The 18,276-nt window shown below is 34.3% G+C and overlaps 1 protein-coding gene across 1 annotated transcript; it reads left to right on the forward strand.

Annotated features, from left to right (window-relative positions):
• The first annotated feature begins 565 nt into the window (after window positions 1-565).
• On the forward strand, window positions 566-1,510 carry LOC141489165 (olfactory receptor OR51C1-like). Its single transcript, XM_074189942.1, has one exon. The coding sequence runs from the start codon at window positions 566-568 to the stop codon at window positions 1,508-1,510; it is 945 nt and encodes a 314-aa protein (XP_074046043.1).
• Window positions 1,511-18,276: the final 16,766 nt, after the last annotated feature.

Here is an 18,276-nt window from a genome sequence, read left to right on the forward strand (position 1 = left end):
AACTAGTTTCTGTCCTGACTGGGCCACACCAGGTCACAAAGCTGTCTTCTTGACAGTTAGACTACACTAAGAACTAATAATTCTAACTAAGTTCTCATAATGGGTTGTTCTCAGAGCATTTTTGTATCTTCACCTGCTTACAACTTGAAAGAATTTTCTTTTAGGGGGGATGGTATGGTTTCCAAACATTCCAGTTTTCTTTGTAGGCCAATATAACTAGTAGGTAGAAAAATTTCTCAACCCTTTACATCTATTTTATGAATTTTTGCCAACTTTTACCATTAGTTCATCATCCTAGGATGTATCAGTTTCTCAGTTCAATTTGCCTAAACTCATCCCAAATAGATATCATAGCTAAGAAAAACATAAAATCTTTATGGTCAAAACTCTATGTGCTATGGAGAATTTGCTTTAAAAACTTCACCTTGGTCCTAAAGAAGTAGACAGGACCAGTTAGTTAGGTATTCTCAATGGCACTGCCACAACCAATATGTAAAAGAATCATTTTTTTCCATTCCAGGATATGACTCTTTCACCAAGATAATTAATGTCACCTCCATTCAACATGGCAACCTTCAACAACACCATCTTCCATATTCAATCTTTCTTCCTCACGGGCATCCCTGGTTTGGAAAACTTTCATGTGTGGCTCTCTATCCCCTTCTGCTTCCTCTATGGCATTGCGCTCTCTGGAAACAGTATGATCCTCTTTGTCATCATCACAGAGACAAGCCTTCATGAGCCAATGTACTATTTCCTCTCCATGCTGTCTTTCACTGACCTGGGCCTCACTCTGTCCACCTTGACCACTATGTTGGGCCTCTTCTGGTTTGATGCCCGAGAGATCAGTTTTGATGCCTGTATTGGCCAAATGTTCTTCATTCATGGCTTTACCTTCATGGAGTCCTCAGTACTACTGGCTATGGCCTTTGACCGCTTCATTGCAATCTGTAATCCCCTAAGATATACTACTATTTTAACTAATTCCAGGATTGCTAAGGTAGGCATGGTGATAGTCATCAGAGGCACAGCAGCTTTGGTGCCCTTGCTCCTGCTCCTAAAGCGTCTGTCTTTCTGTCATAGCCATGTTCTCCATCATTCATATTGTTTCCACCCTGATGTGATGAAGCTATCATGTTCAGACACTAAAGTCAACAGTGTATTTGGATTGGCAATTGTCATCTCCACTGCTGGGATAGATTCAGTTTTCATCCTACTCTCCTATGTCCTCATCATCCACTCCATTCTCAGCATTGCATCACCTGAAGAGCGCAAGAAGGCCTTTAGCACCTGCATCTCCCACATCAGTGCTGTAGCCATTTTCTATATCCCAATGATCAGCCTGTCCCTTGTGCACAGATTTGGGAAACATGCCCCTGCTTATGTGCATACACTTATAGCCAATGTCTATCTACTCATTCCTCCAGTGATGAATCCCATCATCTATAGTGTAAAGACCAAACAAATCCGCAGAGCAATCATCAAAATATTCTGTCCCAAGAGAATTTAGGAAGGTTATTGGAAGTACAGCAGAAATTGTAGAGTGATTAGATGTCATCAGTGACCATCTATTTGCATGCCTATTGTCTCCCTGGGACTAAAGGATGGAAAATCCCTGATCAAACAATAAAAGATGCAATTAGAGATACCAGGGGTCATGGCATTACTCTAGATGAGTATTTCACAGAATCATGGATTCATGGCAAAGTTGGAATTTATTGTATGAAGGTATAATATTTTTTCTTGAAAAAAAGAGGATGCCAAGTTATTTGACTAATTTATGAATCAGGAAACTAGCAAAGCATGGAACAGAGAATTTTAAACAGTGATAATCTACAGAAAGGTCTTATACTCATTAGAAGATAACAATGGATATTTTTGCGGTGAATTCCTCACTTTTGAAAGATTAATAGAGTCGATTCAGACCTATAAGAAATATCTAGGAATTAAAGGCTTTTAGGGAAAAATTCAGAATTAAATTCTTTTAGAAAGTCAAGTGGGAAAAAAAAGAATTTAAGGGCTTGCATAGTTCACTTAACTCACAACTTCAAGGAAAACTGAAAGACTGTTCCTTGTAGTCATTATTCTCCATTCAAAGTTGCAAGTCTCAACTAAGAACTCTTACTCCAAATGTGCCTTTGGGGCTCTATACCCTCTGTTTCCAGTCATTCATAATCTCAATTCAGAAATTGTTTTATTACTGAACCTCCAGAATGCTTCTATTACCTGAGGCTGTGGCTATCCTCTGTCTCTCAAGAAAATCTCTCATTCAAATTTAGATGGTCAGAGACAACAGGGACCTGGACTATATGATACATTGTCAACCCATTCTATCAATCTCATTTTGGGTCATCTCTGGTATAATTAGCTGAAGTCCTACTTATATTAAACAGATCAATTATCCTGAAAGATTGTCACATAAAAGGATCTCTCAGGTAGCCATGAAGAAATTCAGGCTTTCCTCCTCTCAGCTAACACTTGCCTTCTCATTATTATATGTTATTGATTCAGTTTTATTCATTTTATTCTAAGTCAGATAGTTTGTCTACTCACCTGGTTTGTATCATCTGCTAGTTTCTTTGAGACTAGGAAAAGTCCTTTATTCTTTTTCAATTTGCTTTCAATTCTACTTAAAATTCTACTCCCCCAATTGCTCAGTTCCTTTTGTGCCAGACAAAGCAAAATACTAAGAAATTCAGGGGTAAATAACATAGCAGAAATCACCAAGAAAGACCGACACTTTCAAGAACAAAGTGATACTGAAGATTATCCTTGAAGGATGGTCTAGATGTGAAAATTTTGGGTGAAAGTCTTCTGTCTATGGCCTAGACTTGAAAATATTCCATAATGAGAACTGTAAGACCAGAAAATGCAAAGGAGAGAATATTTAGGGCATTTTGGAGAAGATGGTGAAGTAGATTAGTTGGAACAAAGGGCATATATTATTCAAGGATGGAATGTGAAACCAGAAAGGTAGATTAGGTTCAAATGATCATGAGTTATAGAAAAGTTAAGATTTCTATGGTTTGGAGTCAGAGGAATCAGAAAATTCAGAAGGATCAAAGACAAATTAAACTAAACATGAAAATATGGATAGCATTTGAGATTGGAAATTCTGAGTGAGGGAATAATATTTGAGCACAGGTACAGGAAAATAATAGAGCTCATAACACTGGGGATAATGAGCAGGTTTGACAAGCACAGGGTTCATGTAGGGAAAAGTGAGAAATAGCATCTTTTAACATTTTATCATTTCTATAGTATTTTAGAAGTGCAATCCCAATGTGCATTTTACAATGCACATAATAACCACAAGAGGTAGGGAGGACAAGTATTATCATAAGCAGCACATAGGGAGGCTGAGTAGTGCTAGACATTTGATTTGCATCAATCTTATAACTCAAAGTCCAACTATACTATGTTGCCATTTCAGAGATGTTTGGCAGAAATTGGGGATCCTCAAGACCCTTCAATGGAAAGATAATATATGTGAACTCTTGTAGCCAGTTAGGAACTATAGGAGATTATTGAACAGGATAATAAGAGGGCTAAAGAAAACCTTCCTTCTCCTCATATAAATGTCATGATCTATTTTATATTATGTTTTTGTGTATGCATTTTATCACCAGTAGCAAGGTGCCTCAGTGATTGAAACCAGGATTTAGAATCATGAAAAGTTCTAACTCAGAGGTAAGACATTTAGAATTGGCCAAGTATCCTTCATTCATGGTTTCCCCTTTAGACAGTATTCAGGGCTCCTGGCTATGGCCTTTGACCATTTTGTTATTCTCTATCTTAATAAATTCAAGGACTACCAAGGCAGAGATGGTAATTTCATCAGGGGCATAGTAGCTTGATACCCTTGATCCTACTCCTAAAAGACTATGCTTTATAACCATGGGAAAGTAGCCAATTTTCTCTTCCATAAAATAGGTGCAATTATGGTACCTTTTAGCAGAGTTCTTGTGAAGATCAAATGGAAAGAGCTTTGCAAAACTTAAAATGCTATAAATTCTCATATTGTTATTATTACTTACCACCTCTTTATATTTTTTGAGATCACAGATTGTATATTATTTTTTAATCTCCACAAATCTAACAGAGCCCAGTTATATATAGTTGATTATTTTATTGAACATTTTTTCAGTACTCCATAGAAACAAATTTCAACCCCTCAGTGACTCGTCATCCTATGAAATTTATAGCCATCTCTTTCTCATAAATAATGATAACTCCTCCTCCAAGGAACCACTCAATACAATGTTGTTGTTTTTGTCATTTCAGTCATGTCAGACTTTTCATGGCCCCACTTGGGATTTTCTTGGCAAAAATACTGAAGTGGTTTGCCATTTCTTTCTCCAATTCATATTACAGATGAGAAAACAAAGACAAACAAGCTTAAATGCTCTGCACAGTGTCACACAGCTTGTAAGTGTATGGTGTCAGATTTGAATTCATGAAGATGAGTCTTCCTAAGTACAAATTCAAAGATTTATTTACTGTGCCCCAAACTACCTTTATCTAATCCATTGGAACTTATTAAATTATTTTGATATCTTCAAAATCCGTTCAGATCCACACAGATTTTCCATAGTTTGTCTTTCACTCTTAGTACTTAATTGACCTTTTTATGTACTTGATCATCTTTTCTGTCACTTCTAGCAAAATTCTATAGGTACCATTGAGAAAATACTTGGTTTTGGTCACTGTAAGGTCCCTATTGGAGAAAGTCATAATGTAGACCTTCTGTAAGCAGTAAAAGCCATGAATAATGTGGATTTCCTAACAAAAGTTTTTATTGGTGTAAGACAGAATATTAATGATGACAATAATAATGTAGAGTCCCTCTCCAAGAAACAATGTAAATCAAGATTAATGCAAGATAAAAGAAAACACAGTGACCAGGACATGACTAGGATATGACCAGTATATGTTCAGTTCATAACCTTGTATGACCAGGTCTCCAGTCCAAACAGCACTGACAGGGCACTCAGGTATCTCAGATTCTGGTCCAATGTTGAACAGAGTAAACCCCAAAATATCAGCCAATTCACAGGAATAGACTCTGTAACTCCTCATCCCTTTGTGTATGTTCTGTACTTAACATGGGGGCTTTGGAGGAGTTTTGGTGGGAGATCTGATGTTTTTCTGTCACCCCAAACTGCCCTGACATGCATATCCCACTTTGATCATTAAATTACTTTTATAATCAATCTGGATCTCCCTGTATCTCCTTCTGCATCACAGTTTGTGTGAGCCATGGATATCTCACTGGAGGAGAATTTTTAGCCAAGACACTTGGCATAATCAGCAGGACTCTGGATAAATGCCAAGGAAAGATAGGGTGATACAGGGAGAAATTTTAGGATGGTCTAGGACTCCCATATCAGGTGGAGTGGTCTGTGTGTTGGACATGTGTTGGACCACCACCTGAGTACATACTCCCAAATATCTCCCAAATGCTTATAGGCCTGGAGACCCTATTTATAGAGATTTGTTCCATTACATCAGGTCTTGAAAAGTGAAGGTCAGTAGAAGCATGTAAAACTCTGGCTTTTTAGAAAGATTTTTTTCTTTTATTTGCATTTTAGAACTGGGTATGGTTCTTTCCACTACCCCTCACTGGTACCCCTTGAATGACTGAGATATTGTTTCATAGCTAGAGAAGGAGATCATGTCACTAACTATAGAGAGGCTTGGCTAATCTGCCAGTGAAAGTTTCAGTGCTTCAAAATTATTCTTTTACTGGCTCATGAAAAAAAGGCAAAGTTCTTTTTTGCTGTTTACAACTGAATCGTAATTGAGTTTGACTTGGTATCTAAGTTTGGCAGTTAGGGATCATACAGGATAAAAGTAAACTTCTATCAATGTAAATGCATCTTTTTGAATTGGAATGTATACTGCGGAATTGGTAATATTGCTATAAATAATATGAAACTCCTATTCATTTTATGATAGATTTCTGTCTTTAAATCTTAAGAAACAACCTGCTTCTTACCATTCAAGATGAGGTTAGTAGATGAAGTTTTATAAGCTGTTAAATCATCTTCAAAAGATTTTTTTATCCTTGTCTTTTTAAGAAATACCTGAACTTTGACAAATCAAAAGAAAAATTATGGTGTGATGAGTAAATTCTTGAGCAAAGAAAAGGTGACATTTCAAAAATTACTTTGCTGCTAGGAAAGTATGGTTTTAATAATTCAATGATTATATTTAACTTCAATATGCACTAAAATTATAAATGGAAATATTTAATGGAATGATTACAGTCTGAAATATCATTGAACAAGTAAAGGAGAGTTATTTAGTCTGAGTAATTGATTTGAAAGTTTGAAAAGAGAAACAACAAACAGAGGCAGGGAAAATATAAAAGGTGTAAGAAGGTTGAGATTTTGAACCATAAGAAAGGTTGGTTGGTTGGTTCTTGTTCTTCATTTAAATGGAATCTTTGTTTGAGACAAATTACAATGTGTCCAACTATGGTTGTGATCTACAAGGTAGGGATTTCATTGCTCATCCAAAAGCTGATCAAAATTTTCCAGGTTATATAACATAAAGAATTTATTCCCCCAAAATTCAAGGATGCCACCATTGTACATTTCTCTATAAAGGTAAAGGGATTAGAAATGTAAGTTCTTTGAAGTTATTGTCATAATTCTGGAATATGAAATTGATCATTGATTATTGTGTGTGGAAAGGAAGGAATAAAATGAAAGCCTTATTTGATTAGTTTTGTTCATTCAGAGCAGCTCACATTAAAGTATGAATGTTTACAGTGGGGTTAGTCAATTCCATCCAGCACAGGGGGAGGGAGGTTTCAAAGAACACAGGCAGCAGTAGGGTAGAGGGGTGGATAGGAAGGGGAACAAACCCAGTTCTTTCTCTGGGGATTATGTCAATTCTCCTTATTTTGTTAATTTGCCAGGTTTATGGAAATTATTTATCTGGATAAGAGGATTGATTTAGTTTGGGTTATAAAATTCTTAAAAAATGAACTTGACTTGATGAATATTTGTAACTTTATGTATAATATAGAAATTATTTCTAATGATTGGCTTTTACACTGGGACAAATTTAATCTTAAAAAGAAAAGGAAGAAAACTGAAGAATGCTACATGAAATCCCTTATATATGTTTCAGTCCCAGTAAATTTTTATTCCTCATTGGAACTCCATGAGAGGACAAATAACATAAGTTATGATTGGTGAAACTTTACATTTATGGTTTAAGGTCTTGGAACTGTAACTGTTTTTACCTTGAGATTTGAATTCAAGTATAGTTTTCCAGTGCATCATTAAGTTAGTAATCTACCATTTAAGAGAACTGACACAAATATTTGGAGGGAATTTGATCATGAATTGCTACATATGGCGATCTCTATCTGGGAAAAAAACTGAGAATATGCCTTTTTGACCTAATTCTAAGATAGAATCCTGTCTGTTTCCCCATTGTGTTCCTTTTTGAACAGAAATGACCTGACCTTTCCTGAATCTGACTGTGAGGTGAAATTGTTGCTTGTCAACAAATTGTTGGTTGTCAACATGACTCTTACCTGAAGTCAAAAAGACATGTTTGACATTTTATCCTGCTGTATTTATGTTGAGTCATCAAGGACCAATATGATGCTATATAATTTCCTAGCTTTTTCTTTTTTTTAGCAAATTTCTACAAAATGACTAAGTGATCAATAGGATATATGGGTGCAAACATACCCTGGTACTAATAGTGTTCCTCAAAGAATGGTATTACCTTCTTTGGAGGTCTGCCATGAGATGTATGAGATGGACTCATCCAATCATTAACTAGCTTTGGACTTTGCTGGGGTCCTGAGCATGATTTTATTATCTATACTTCTTTGTCTTCTTGCTCTCCTTTTTTACTATTGTTTTTTGTAGTTATACTTACAAATGGGACCTGGCTTTCTAGTTATGTCAAAAAGAACTTAAAACCTCAATAGAGAGTCATGCATTTGAACATGCAGAAGATCTTTGGAAAGAATGTATGGGTAGCTTTCAGGGGAGGAATGTCCAGTCCTTGTTGGTATAATCCATAATTAAGTAGTAAAAGCCATGAATAATGTGGGTTTCCTAACAAAAGTTTCTATTGGTGAAATTCATAATGATTATTAAAGAGACAAAGATTTAGAGTATGGAGTCCTTATCAATGGAATCCATAATCAAGATTTAGGTAAGGCAAAAGAAAGCACAGTGATTAGGGCATGATTGAGATATGACTGGTATATATGTTCAATCCCTAGCCTTACATGCCAGGAACTCCAGCTCAAGCAGCACTGACAGAGCACCCAATTGTATGAAACCCCATCCAGTGTTGAGCAGACCCAAAATGTTAGCCAATCTTTACTAATATACTCTATAATTCCTCTTCTCTTTGTCTTATTCATATAATTATCATGGGGATCTTTGATGGGAAATTCAATATGTTGTTATCTGGCAGTGGACAGACACCCCCAAGTGAATATCACACTTTGATTATTAAACTGCTGATACAATAATTCTAGAGTTCCCTGACCTCTTTCTTCTGTATCAAGTTGTATCCTTGTTTGGGGGCATCTTGAATAACCCAGTGAAGAGGATATTTGCAAGCAATGATCTTTTGATCTTTTCTTTATGAGACTGACAGCTTCACACCAAAAATTATATAGTAAGTACTCAGTAAAATTGATTGATTGATATGAAATTAATAAATGTATAGTATGGACAATGGCAGTGGTTAGAATATTATGTGATAAGTCTGGAAGCCTGATCCTCCTGAGTTCAAAATCTGGTCTCAGATATTTACTGGCTGTGTAAACTTAAATAAATCATTTAACTCTATTTTCCCCAGTTCGGTCATGTGTAAAATGAGCTAGAGAATGATAGGGCAAACCACTCCAATCTCTTTGCCAAGAAACCTCCAAATTGAGTCAGGAAGAGTTGACCATGATTGATTAATGACTGAACAACAAATGACATTTTCTCCCCTCAAAGAGCTCATAATCTAGTTAAGGAGCCAAATTATTCTCAAGATCATGTTTGGATATGGGTCTCTGATGTAGTCAGAATGCTCCCTTCCTTGACCCTAAAGATAGGGTCAGAAACAATTATTCTGAGAGAGAGGGTACTATCCAACCTGTCCACCAGGTGGTGGTCTTTTTTCACAAGTAGGTTTATCAATTTCTATTGCATGTGCCTTCCTAAAGGTTGCAATATTCCAAATGACCTACAGATTGTTCTCATTCAGCATATACCTAGAACTGCTCATACCACATTCTTCAGTATAGTGCTAAACAGATTGAACAAATTTTGGATTTGGTGCCAGAAAACCAAGTTCACACACCAGCTATATCATGGATGCACACTGATTTCACTACATTATCCTATTTTCTTTGGACCATTGTTTATTCATTTATAAAATTAGTGGACTATTGGAAATATATTATATGATCTCTTCTGATTTTAATGTGTCTAAGTATAGAATGTACAAAATAGAAATTATGACTGAAATGATCAAAGAGATAAATACAAACACAATGTGGAGAAAAATTCTCTAATGACTAATTCTATTTATAAGTTGTGTAAACTCCTTTAGGAAGTAGTACTCTCTTATCTCCCTTCATTGGAGCTTCTTCAAGCAAAGTCTGAATGATTTAAGTCAAGAATTTCAGTGTGACAGCTCTTATTCAAGTATGGAGTTGAACTGAATGATCACTGAGGTTTCTGCAATTTTGTGAGGATTTCTGCTCTCTGTTGTAAACATTGCCAAGAAGAATCTCCTTGGAATGGGTTTGCTGCCATATGGAAATACTAAAGCAAAGAAGTCTCAGACTCCGCAGCAGTTGTGACCATTTCACCTTTGATGGAAGTTCAGTAATGAATATTCTAGAAGAAGCACCATAATTATCGTCTTTGGAGAAATTAGTAAATATCTTGTAGATACCCTAAATATCCTGTTTCCTTGGAATCTCTGCTTTCCTTTAATACTTGCTTTTGGAAGAAACAAAAATGTCTCAATTCAATTAAAAAATACAAATGAACACAATGTGTTCCTAGGTAAATTTAAGGAAGGAGAAATGAGTAAAATAAGCTAAAGGATAATTAAGTACAGATACTTAAAATCTTTAAAATAACCTGGGTCTATGCTGAACTCCATTCACAATTCTCAAAATCATTCTTACTACAAGAAAATTACAAGTTGTGCTTATCATAAACCATCAGTATAGTGCTATTTTTAAAAAATTATTTGAAAGTAACAACAAAAATTTTAAGAAAATAATAATTTTCTAAAGAAAATAGTAAAATTGAAATTTTAATGAAATAGTTTATTTTAATAGAGTTTGCTTGGGTTTAAGTATTAAAATGTGAGCTCCTTAAAGAGAGGGATTTTCTTGTGTGTTTCTTCATATATCCAGTGATTAGCACAGTGACAAGCATATAGTAAGTACTCAAAAAATTGTTGAAAACCTGGTTAACTGATGATGCTTGTCCTTTATTCTCAAAGAGGATCATGACATCAAGGAGATGATGCCATGACAGACACATGAATTGGATTTGAGTATAGAGGTGATATGCTAAGTCACAAGCCTCACTTCTCCAGAGCCAACCGGATCAAATGGCTAGCTATAGATCAAGACAACAGAAGATGGCCCTGAATGTGAGGTAAGCAGGGTTAAGTGACTTTCCCAGGGTCACATAGTGTCAGGTATCTGAGACTTGATTCAAACTCCCATTCTCCTGATTGCAAGGCAGTGCTCTATCCACTGCACCATACCACCACCTTGATTAACTAGGAATACAATGAAAAGAAGGACCTAAAATACCACCACTCTCACAACAAATGGAGATGTTTAAAAATGGAATGAGTCAACTCAATGAGTTATACAATTTCCCTCAGTTGAGAATTTTCAAAAAATAATCAAAACAAGCTCAGATTTGGAAGAGATCTTATCTGCTATCCTAATCCAACGCATGGATACAACAAGAATTTCCCCTACTGCATAGGTGACAAATGGTTGACCAGTCTCTATTCAAAGACATCCAAGGATAAGGAGAAAGGCCTCTCTCAAGAAGGGTCATTTTACTTTCAGACATCTCTTTTATAAATGTTCTACCTTCATCCCTAATGTCCCAGTTTAAATTTTGTGCTTTGTTACTTGAATCCATTGTCTTGTTGTCTGCACTCTGGATCAAATGCCATTAAGTCTAATCTTCTCTTTACAATATGTCCTAAAAAGTAAGAAGACAGCTACTATGCTGCCCTAAGGTTCCTTCAAGTATAAAAAATATCAAATTACTTCAACAGATCTCCATATATCATTGCATCCAGGAAATTCCTCTTTTAAACTCATTTTAATTTACTGATAGCCTTCTTAAATTTTGGAAAACACCATTAAAACTTTTTTTTTTTGTCAAAGGAGAATCTAGTTGTGTGATGATGTGAACTTCATACCTTGTAGATTGGCAATATCTTCCTATGCTAAGTGTATTTTAAGTTATCTTTCCCTACTCCTTATCTCCTTGGGGAAAAGTTTTGGGGGCAGATTTTAAAGGGTTTAAAAGCTACTTCCTTTTCTGAATAATAGGAATTCCCCAGATTCTGTCTTAGCAAGAATACAGACATTTAAGAGGAATTGAGTTAAATAATGACTGTTTTAGGAGTAATAAAATATAATATTCTCAAATGCTCCAGGATATCATTGGCTTTGTACTTGGAATTCCAAAATATCACCTTTAAACTTTATTTCTCTGGATGCCTGATTCATTTTACTGAAATCCTTTTTCCTCTGGTCTTTCTATCTCATCAGGATTTCAGATGCATTTGGACTAAATGACCACTGAGGTTTCTCTCAAATATTAATTTTTATTTGATTCTACAAGGATTTCTCTTCTGTCTTCAATATAACAGTAGAGGCTGACCTCTGCTCCCTTAGTTGAACTCTCAAAGTTCAACAAAGCAACATGTCTCTCCTTATTCCAGATTCTTTTAAAACTATTGTTTCTCATAGAGTGGTAAATCAGTGGAAGTGACTAAGTGCAAAAGAAACAGAACTAAAAGACTATAGTAATCTGCTGTTTGAAATACCCAAAGATTCCAGCTTTTAGGATAAGAATTCACTCTTTGATAAAAAAAATACTGTTGGGAAAACTAGAAAACAGTATGGCAGAAACTAGACTTAGAGAAACATGTCACACCTTATACCAAAATGAGGTAAAAAATGGGTAAGGATTCAGTCATAAGCTAATTTGAACTAAATGACCAATGATCTGTGGAAAGAGGAGCAATTTATATTCCGATCTATGAAAAAGGAAGCAATTTATGTTGCAAAATAGAGAATTATAAAAGACAAAATGTAATTTTGATCATGGCGGTTAGGTGGTGCAGTGGATAAAGCACTGGCCCTGCAGTCAGGAGTATCTGGGTTCAAATCCGGTCTCAGACACTTAATAATAACCTAGCTACGTGGCCTTGGGCAAGCCACTTAACCCCATTTGCCTTGCAAAAAACCCTAAAAAAATGTAGTTTTGATTATATTAAACTGAAAACTTCTGCACAAATAAAACCAATGCAACCAAGATAAAAAGGAATGTAAAACAATTAGAAAATTTTTTATAACTACTGTTTCTGACAATGTATTTATTTCTAAAATATATAGAGAACTGAGTCAAATTTATGAGAACAAGCCATTGTTCAATTGATAAATGATCAAAGGATATGGAAAGGCAAGTTTCAATTGAAGAAATTAAAGCTGTCTATAATCTTATGAAAAATTGCTCTATATCATTATTGATTAGAGAAATGCAAATTAAACAGTTCTGAGATGGCACCTCACATCTCTCAAATTAGCCAAATATGACTTAAAAGGAAAATGATCAATGTTGGAGGGGATGTGGGAAAACTAGGACACTAACGCATTGCTGGTGGAGTTGTGAACTGATCCAGGCTTTCTGGAGAGCAAATTCGAATTATGTCCAAAGGGTAATAAAGCTGTGCATACCCTTTGATCTAGCAACACCACTACTAGGTCTGTATCCTCAAGAAATCACAAAACAGGATAAAAAAACACATATAAAATATTCATAGCAGCTCTTTTCTAGTTTAATAATTAGAAATTGAGGGGATGTCCATCAATATGGGAATCACTGAACAAATTTTGGAAAATAAATGTGATGAAATACTTTTGTCTAATAAAAGATCATGAGGGATGGAAATTCCCAAAAGATTGGGAAAAACTTATATGAACTAAAACTGAATGATATGAGCAGAAAAATTATTCACATTAACAAAAAAATTGAATGATTATCAACCATGTTGGAATGAACTTGTTCACTTCAGAAGTTCAATAGTCACAGAAAATTCTAAAAGACTTTTGATGGAAAATACCATCTATATCCAGAGAGGAAGCTATGGAATTTAATGCAAACCAAAACTTACTATCTTCAATCTTTAAAGGTTGTTTTTTGTATTATGCCATTTTCCTCTCATGTTTTTCTTCAATTTAGATTAGATTCTTCTTTCACAACATGATTAATGAGTCTATGCTAACATAATTACCCATGTAGAAACAATATTAGATTACTTTTTGTAATGGGGAAGAGGGATGGAAAAGGGGGGGAAGGTAAAACTCAAAGCCTTGCGAAAAAATGAGTGGTGAAAACTACCATTGCATGTTGTTGTTGGAAAAACAAATAAATTATTTTTAAAAGCAACAAAAAAGCCCTAATGTTTCTCCTCTGTCCTTCTTCCCTCTTTTATGTCTAAATGTTTGTCTTCTTATGGCCACTTATCTTTCTAATATTGATTGTATCTTTAGTTATTACAGCAACATTCAATTTACTTAGAGATTAGATTCTAATAGCCTTTAACTCTTCAGAATGTCCAGAAATCAGAAATGAGGAAATAAAGATTTCTGCACTGTTAAAGGATATATCCAAAACTCCTCATATTAAGACTTTCACATTTCAATCATAGGAAACACTCTTGTTCAGATTATGGTTTTTGTTATGTTACACAACTTAAAGATCTTGTATATTTGGCAAAAGTCTTATTTGGCTTTATCATGTTAATTTGACATTTAGAAAGTTCTATTGGTCTTATTGTATTCCTTTGTCAATTGGGAATCACCACCACTTGGTTGCTCAATGGTACATCTTAAATGTTTCTTCCCTAGTGAATATTGCTGAGAACATTCCATCTCAAGAGATATGTTGTCAAGGGTAAGCTACAGATAACAGGGGAGATTGTTCTGTATAAAATTCCATTTAGAAAATAAATTCAGATTTTCTCCATGCCTACTCAGTGATCTGAATACCTCAACTTCTCTTCCCAGAAATTCCTTCAACAAAGACTATAGTGAATAGAAGTGGGAGTCTCACTTCCTTCAGGATAGTTTCTCCCATTGGGAGTCACTTTCAATTATTCTCTGCTATAGGACTTTGTGAATGCAAGCAAGATTTTTCTTCATGAAGAAACCAGGTAAGTATTAGGCTGAGATCTTTAGGGGGGTCAGAGAGAGAGAGAGAGAGAGAGAGAGAGAGAGGCCTAACTTCATTGGAAGGATGCAGAGGGGCCATAGATGCCTTCCTTGTATTCTGTGGCTGTTTACTAGAAAAACAGGGAGGTATTTAAGAAATATCTGATGCATGGAATATGAGCTTAATACCAGAACATTTTCCACTCTTTATTAGCAACATAGATGAGTCACCCTTAGTAACCCATGTTCACTTTTTTTTTTGCAAGGCAATGGGGTTAAGTAGCTTGCCCAAGGCCACACAGCTAAGTAATTATTAAGTGTCTGAGGCTGGATTTGAACTCAGGTTCTCCTGACTCCAAGTCTATCCACTGTGCCACCTAGCTGCCCCCAATGTTCACTTTCCATTAGTGACACAGGGCTCGGAACATCATATTGGCTTAGCAAATACTCTTTTATTTATCCCAATTTCTTAGTTGGGTCAGGAGAGTTTTTCTTATTGACAATACATTTTTCTTCCAATAATCCTTTGAGGTAGGTAATTTAATTATGATTTGCCTATTTCATATAGAGGAGAATTTAAGCTTTAATATTTAAAATTACTGCTCCAAATCTTGCAATACTAAAATGGTAATTGAATGATTTAAATAAATCCTTACTGTCTGTATCTAAAGTTAGTACTGACTACTATGACCCTACTATGCTTGTTTTCTTTTCTTTCTTATTTATAAGGGTGAGGATACTTTCTTGTATTATTTTTTCAGTGTCTACCACAGTACTTGTTATATATTTAATAAATGCTTGTAAATTAATGGAGTGGTCATAGAAAATGAATTAAGATTCATCCCCATTGTTTGATCTGTGAGAGAAATTGCTATCTTTAATTAGAATGGTGTTAAAATCACTTCTGATGGATTCCTGAATTTTCAGGATTGGTGAAGTCATTAGTGGAGACATAGGACAATTTGGGGATCAAGTGTTTTGACTTCATTTACTCCTGGTATCTTTAAAAGGGGAATGCTGCAAATCCCTTTACTTGGCTCAATTTAATCTCAGACTTTGACTTCCAGTGGGTTTTCAATAACTTCAATTTTTATTCAATTAAATTCAAATTTTTATTTTCCTTTCATGTGGTAAAAATCACCTTGGAGAAAGTACTTGACCTCTGTAAAATTGAACTTTTTAGCATAATGAAGAATTCTACTCCATCTAATGATATATTAAGCTGCTTCTAGATCTGTCAATATCTGCTTCTAAAAAATATTGTGCTTTTTCTTTCCTCCTTCCTTCTTTCCTTTCTTTGTTTTCTTCTTTCTTTGATTATCTCTATCTTTCTCTCTCTTTCTCCCCCTTCCCTTTGTCCTTTTAAAGGTAATATTTAACAAAAATATTTGGGTTTTTTTTAAATCATTCTAAGGTTTTATCATTGTTCCATGTTGTCATATACACTTATTGGCATTACTTCTTTTACATTAATTCATCTCCTAAATACTATTTTTTTTTAAAATTCTAGTTTTTTTATCTAAATATTTTTGCATTCTCATTATTGGAGTTTCAATCATTTATCATGATTACCAAGGAAATTTTCTTTATCAGAATCCCTCTCTTCTTTCTCCCATTTTATTTTCTGTTTTGAATTGTTATGAAATTTGAAGCAAGATAACAAGCAAAATTTTCTGTCCTGTGTAGGGGGTCTTTATTGATCTCTAATACTGAAGTTTAAGAGTGATAATGCAACCAATTTATTTTGACATTTACTTTTAGGATCCATACTTTTTCCTTCCTATTTTCTTCTTTTATCTATTCTCTAGAAATTTGAAATTTTAGGATGTGAATCTGAATAATATAAATGTTGCTGCAATAAAAACATAGACTATAAATAATGATGATTTTTAATCAAACTTTCTATCCAGGATAAAATATTTTATTTTAATTATTATTGTTATTATTTTTTCCCTGTATTATCAGCTGCTGTCTTTCCAGAAGTTCCTACTGGACACATCGTTTTTAGGTTCTTCCTTTTCTTTGGATGAAAATAAATGCATAATTTTGTCCTTTTTCTGTCCTAATTATCTTTTTTAAAGTCACACAACATATTTTTTTGTTTCATATAATACATTTTCAGATATCTGAAGATTAATTTCTTTGATTCTTCAGTTTTCTCTTCTTCAGACCACATGACCCTTAGTTGAACAACTATTCACTGTATAGCATTATTTCTGAACTTCATTTCATCCTTGCTAAACCTCTGAAAATTATCTAGCTTGACAATGTCCCTCTTCAAAGTATGTTCCCAGAATCAGACACAATAGTGGATAAAATAGTATTAAGAACAACAATAAAACAATAGTGTGGTAGAGTGGATAGAAGAATATCCTTTGAATCAGAAAGACAAGGATTCTAGTCCTTCCTTGAATACAAATTGACCTATTAGTGTCTCAAACAACACATGAAAATGAAAATATTTATAAACTTACTAATTTGTAATATCAGAATAAGTGTCCACATTTATTGTAGTAGCCTATAATGAAATCAAAGTTTAGATAATGTTAACCAAGTATTACATAGTAGTCTCTAACCTGGGTCTGACAAAGCAGGCCAGAGACACAGTGCCAGGAATCAGATAGTGGTTTATTAATTACTTATTTCTCAAGGAATGAACTTATAAATTATGAGATTACTCCATTCCTTGGAGCTCTCCCTTGGTGGAGTTCAAGCAAAGAGTATATATATTTTATATAATGAAATATATTTATATAATATGTAATGTATATATTATATATGACATAATATAATATATTTTATATAAAATGTATTATATCATTATTTAATATATAATATATACATATAATGAATGTATAAAATATAGAATAATATAACAACTAAATTTGGGGATTGAGTATATATATGTATGTTATATATATATATGTGAGGCTTGAGTAATCTGCCCAAGAAAGACCCACAGTGTCTTCATGTTCTGTGTGAATGGCTAGGTAGTCTTCATTATTCTGCTTCAGTAAAATATAGTACAATTTATATTGATATACTTAATTCAGGCAAGTGCAGGTCAGGGAAAAAATGCAGGATCTTTCATGACTGAGAGATGACATCTGCTATTTTGGTTTCATGGTTTTCTCAGGCTCAGAACCAAACTTTGAAAGAGTTTCTAGAAACTAAATTGTTATTATTATCACATTCATTATATATAGGTATATAATATATATATCCAAATGAAAACATAACTTTTAACAATAAAAAAGAAAGAAATTCTTTCACAACAACAAATTTCAGTGAGCTGTTATATTAAGGAGTATAAAATGTAATGATAGAATAAAAGTTCTCCCTGATTCTTTCTCCAACTGCTTCTGATGCTTCCATTTGGAAGCAAACAGGATGAATCTTTTTCTTTGTTGAAATGACAGTTTTTAAATATTTGAAGAAAGCTAGATTAGTTCACCTACATTTTACTTCCCACCTTAAAATTCCTTTAGTTGTCTTAACTCTCTTGCATATGACCTAATCTCCAGACTGTTACATCCTCATTTTCATTGTCTAGCTCTTTCTTCATGATCAGCAATACTATCAACCATAGCCCTGTATCTAATGTGGATGAATAATATTCATTGATTTGTCTTTTACTCCTTTTAACTGTCAAAGGTATTGAGTAAAAAAACTACTCATTTGCAATGTAAAAAGAAAGCGCTATCTTAGTATTATCCTTTGTGCAATCATCAGGATTTTGGCAGCCTTATCCCTATATTACTATCATCCTCTTTACTATTACAGGTTGAAAGCTTTTCCATTGTTTGATG

This window comes from Macrotis lagotis, chromosome 1 (genome assembly GCF_037893015.1).
Source record: "Macrotis lagotis isolate mMagLag1 chromosome 1, bilby.v1.9.chrom.fasta, whole genome shotgun sequence".
NCBI classification, from domain to species: domain Eukaryota; kingdom Metazoa; phylum Chordata; class Mammalia; order Peramelemorphia; family Peramelidae; genus Macrotis; species Macrotis lagotis.

Coding starts and splice junctions, on each gene's coding strand:
- LOC141489165 (XM_074189942.1), top strand. CDS start 566: ATGGCAACCTTCAACAACACCATCTTCCATATTCAATCTTTCTTCCTC.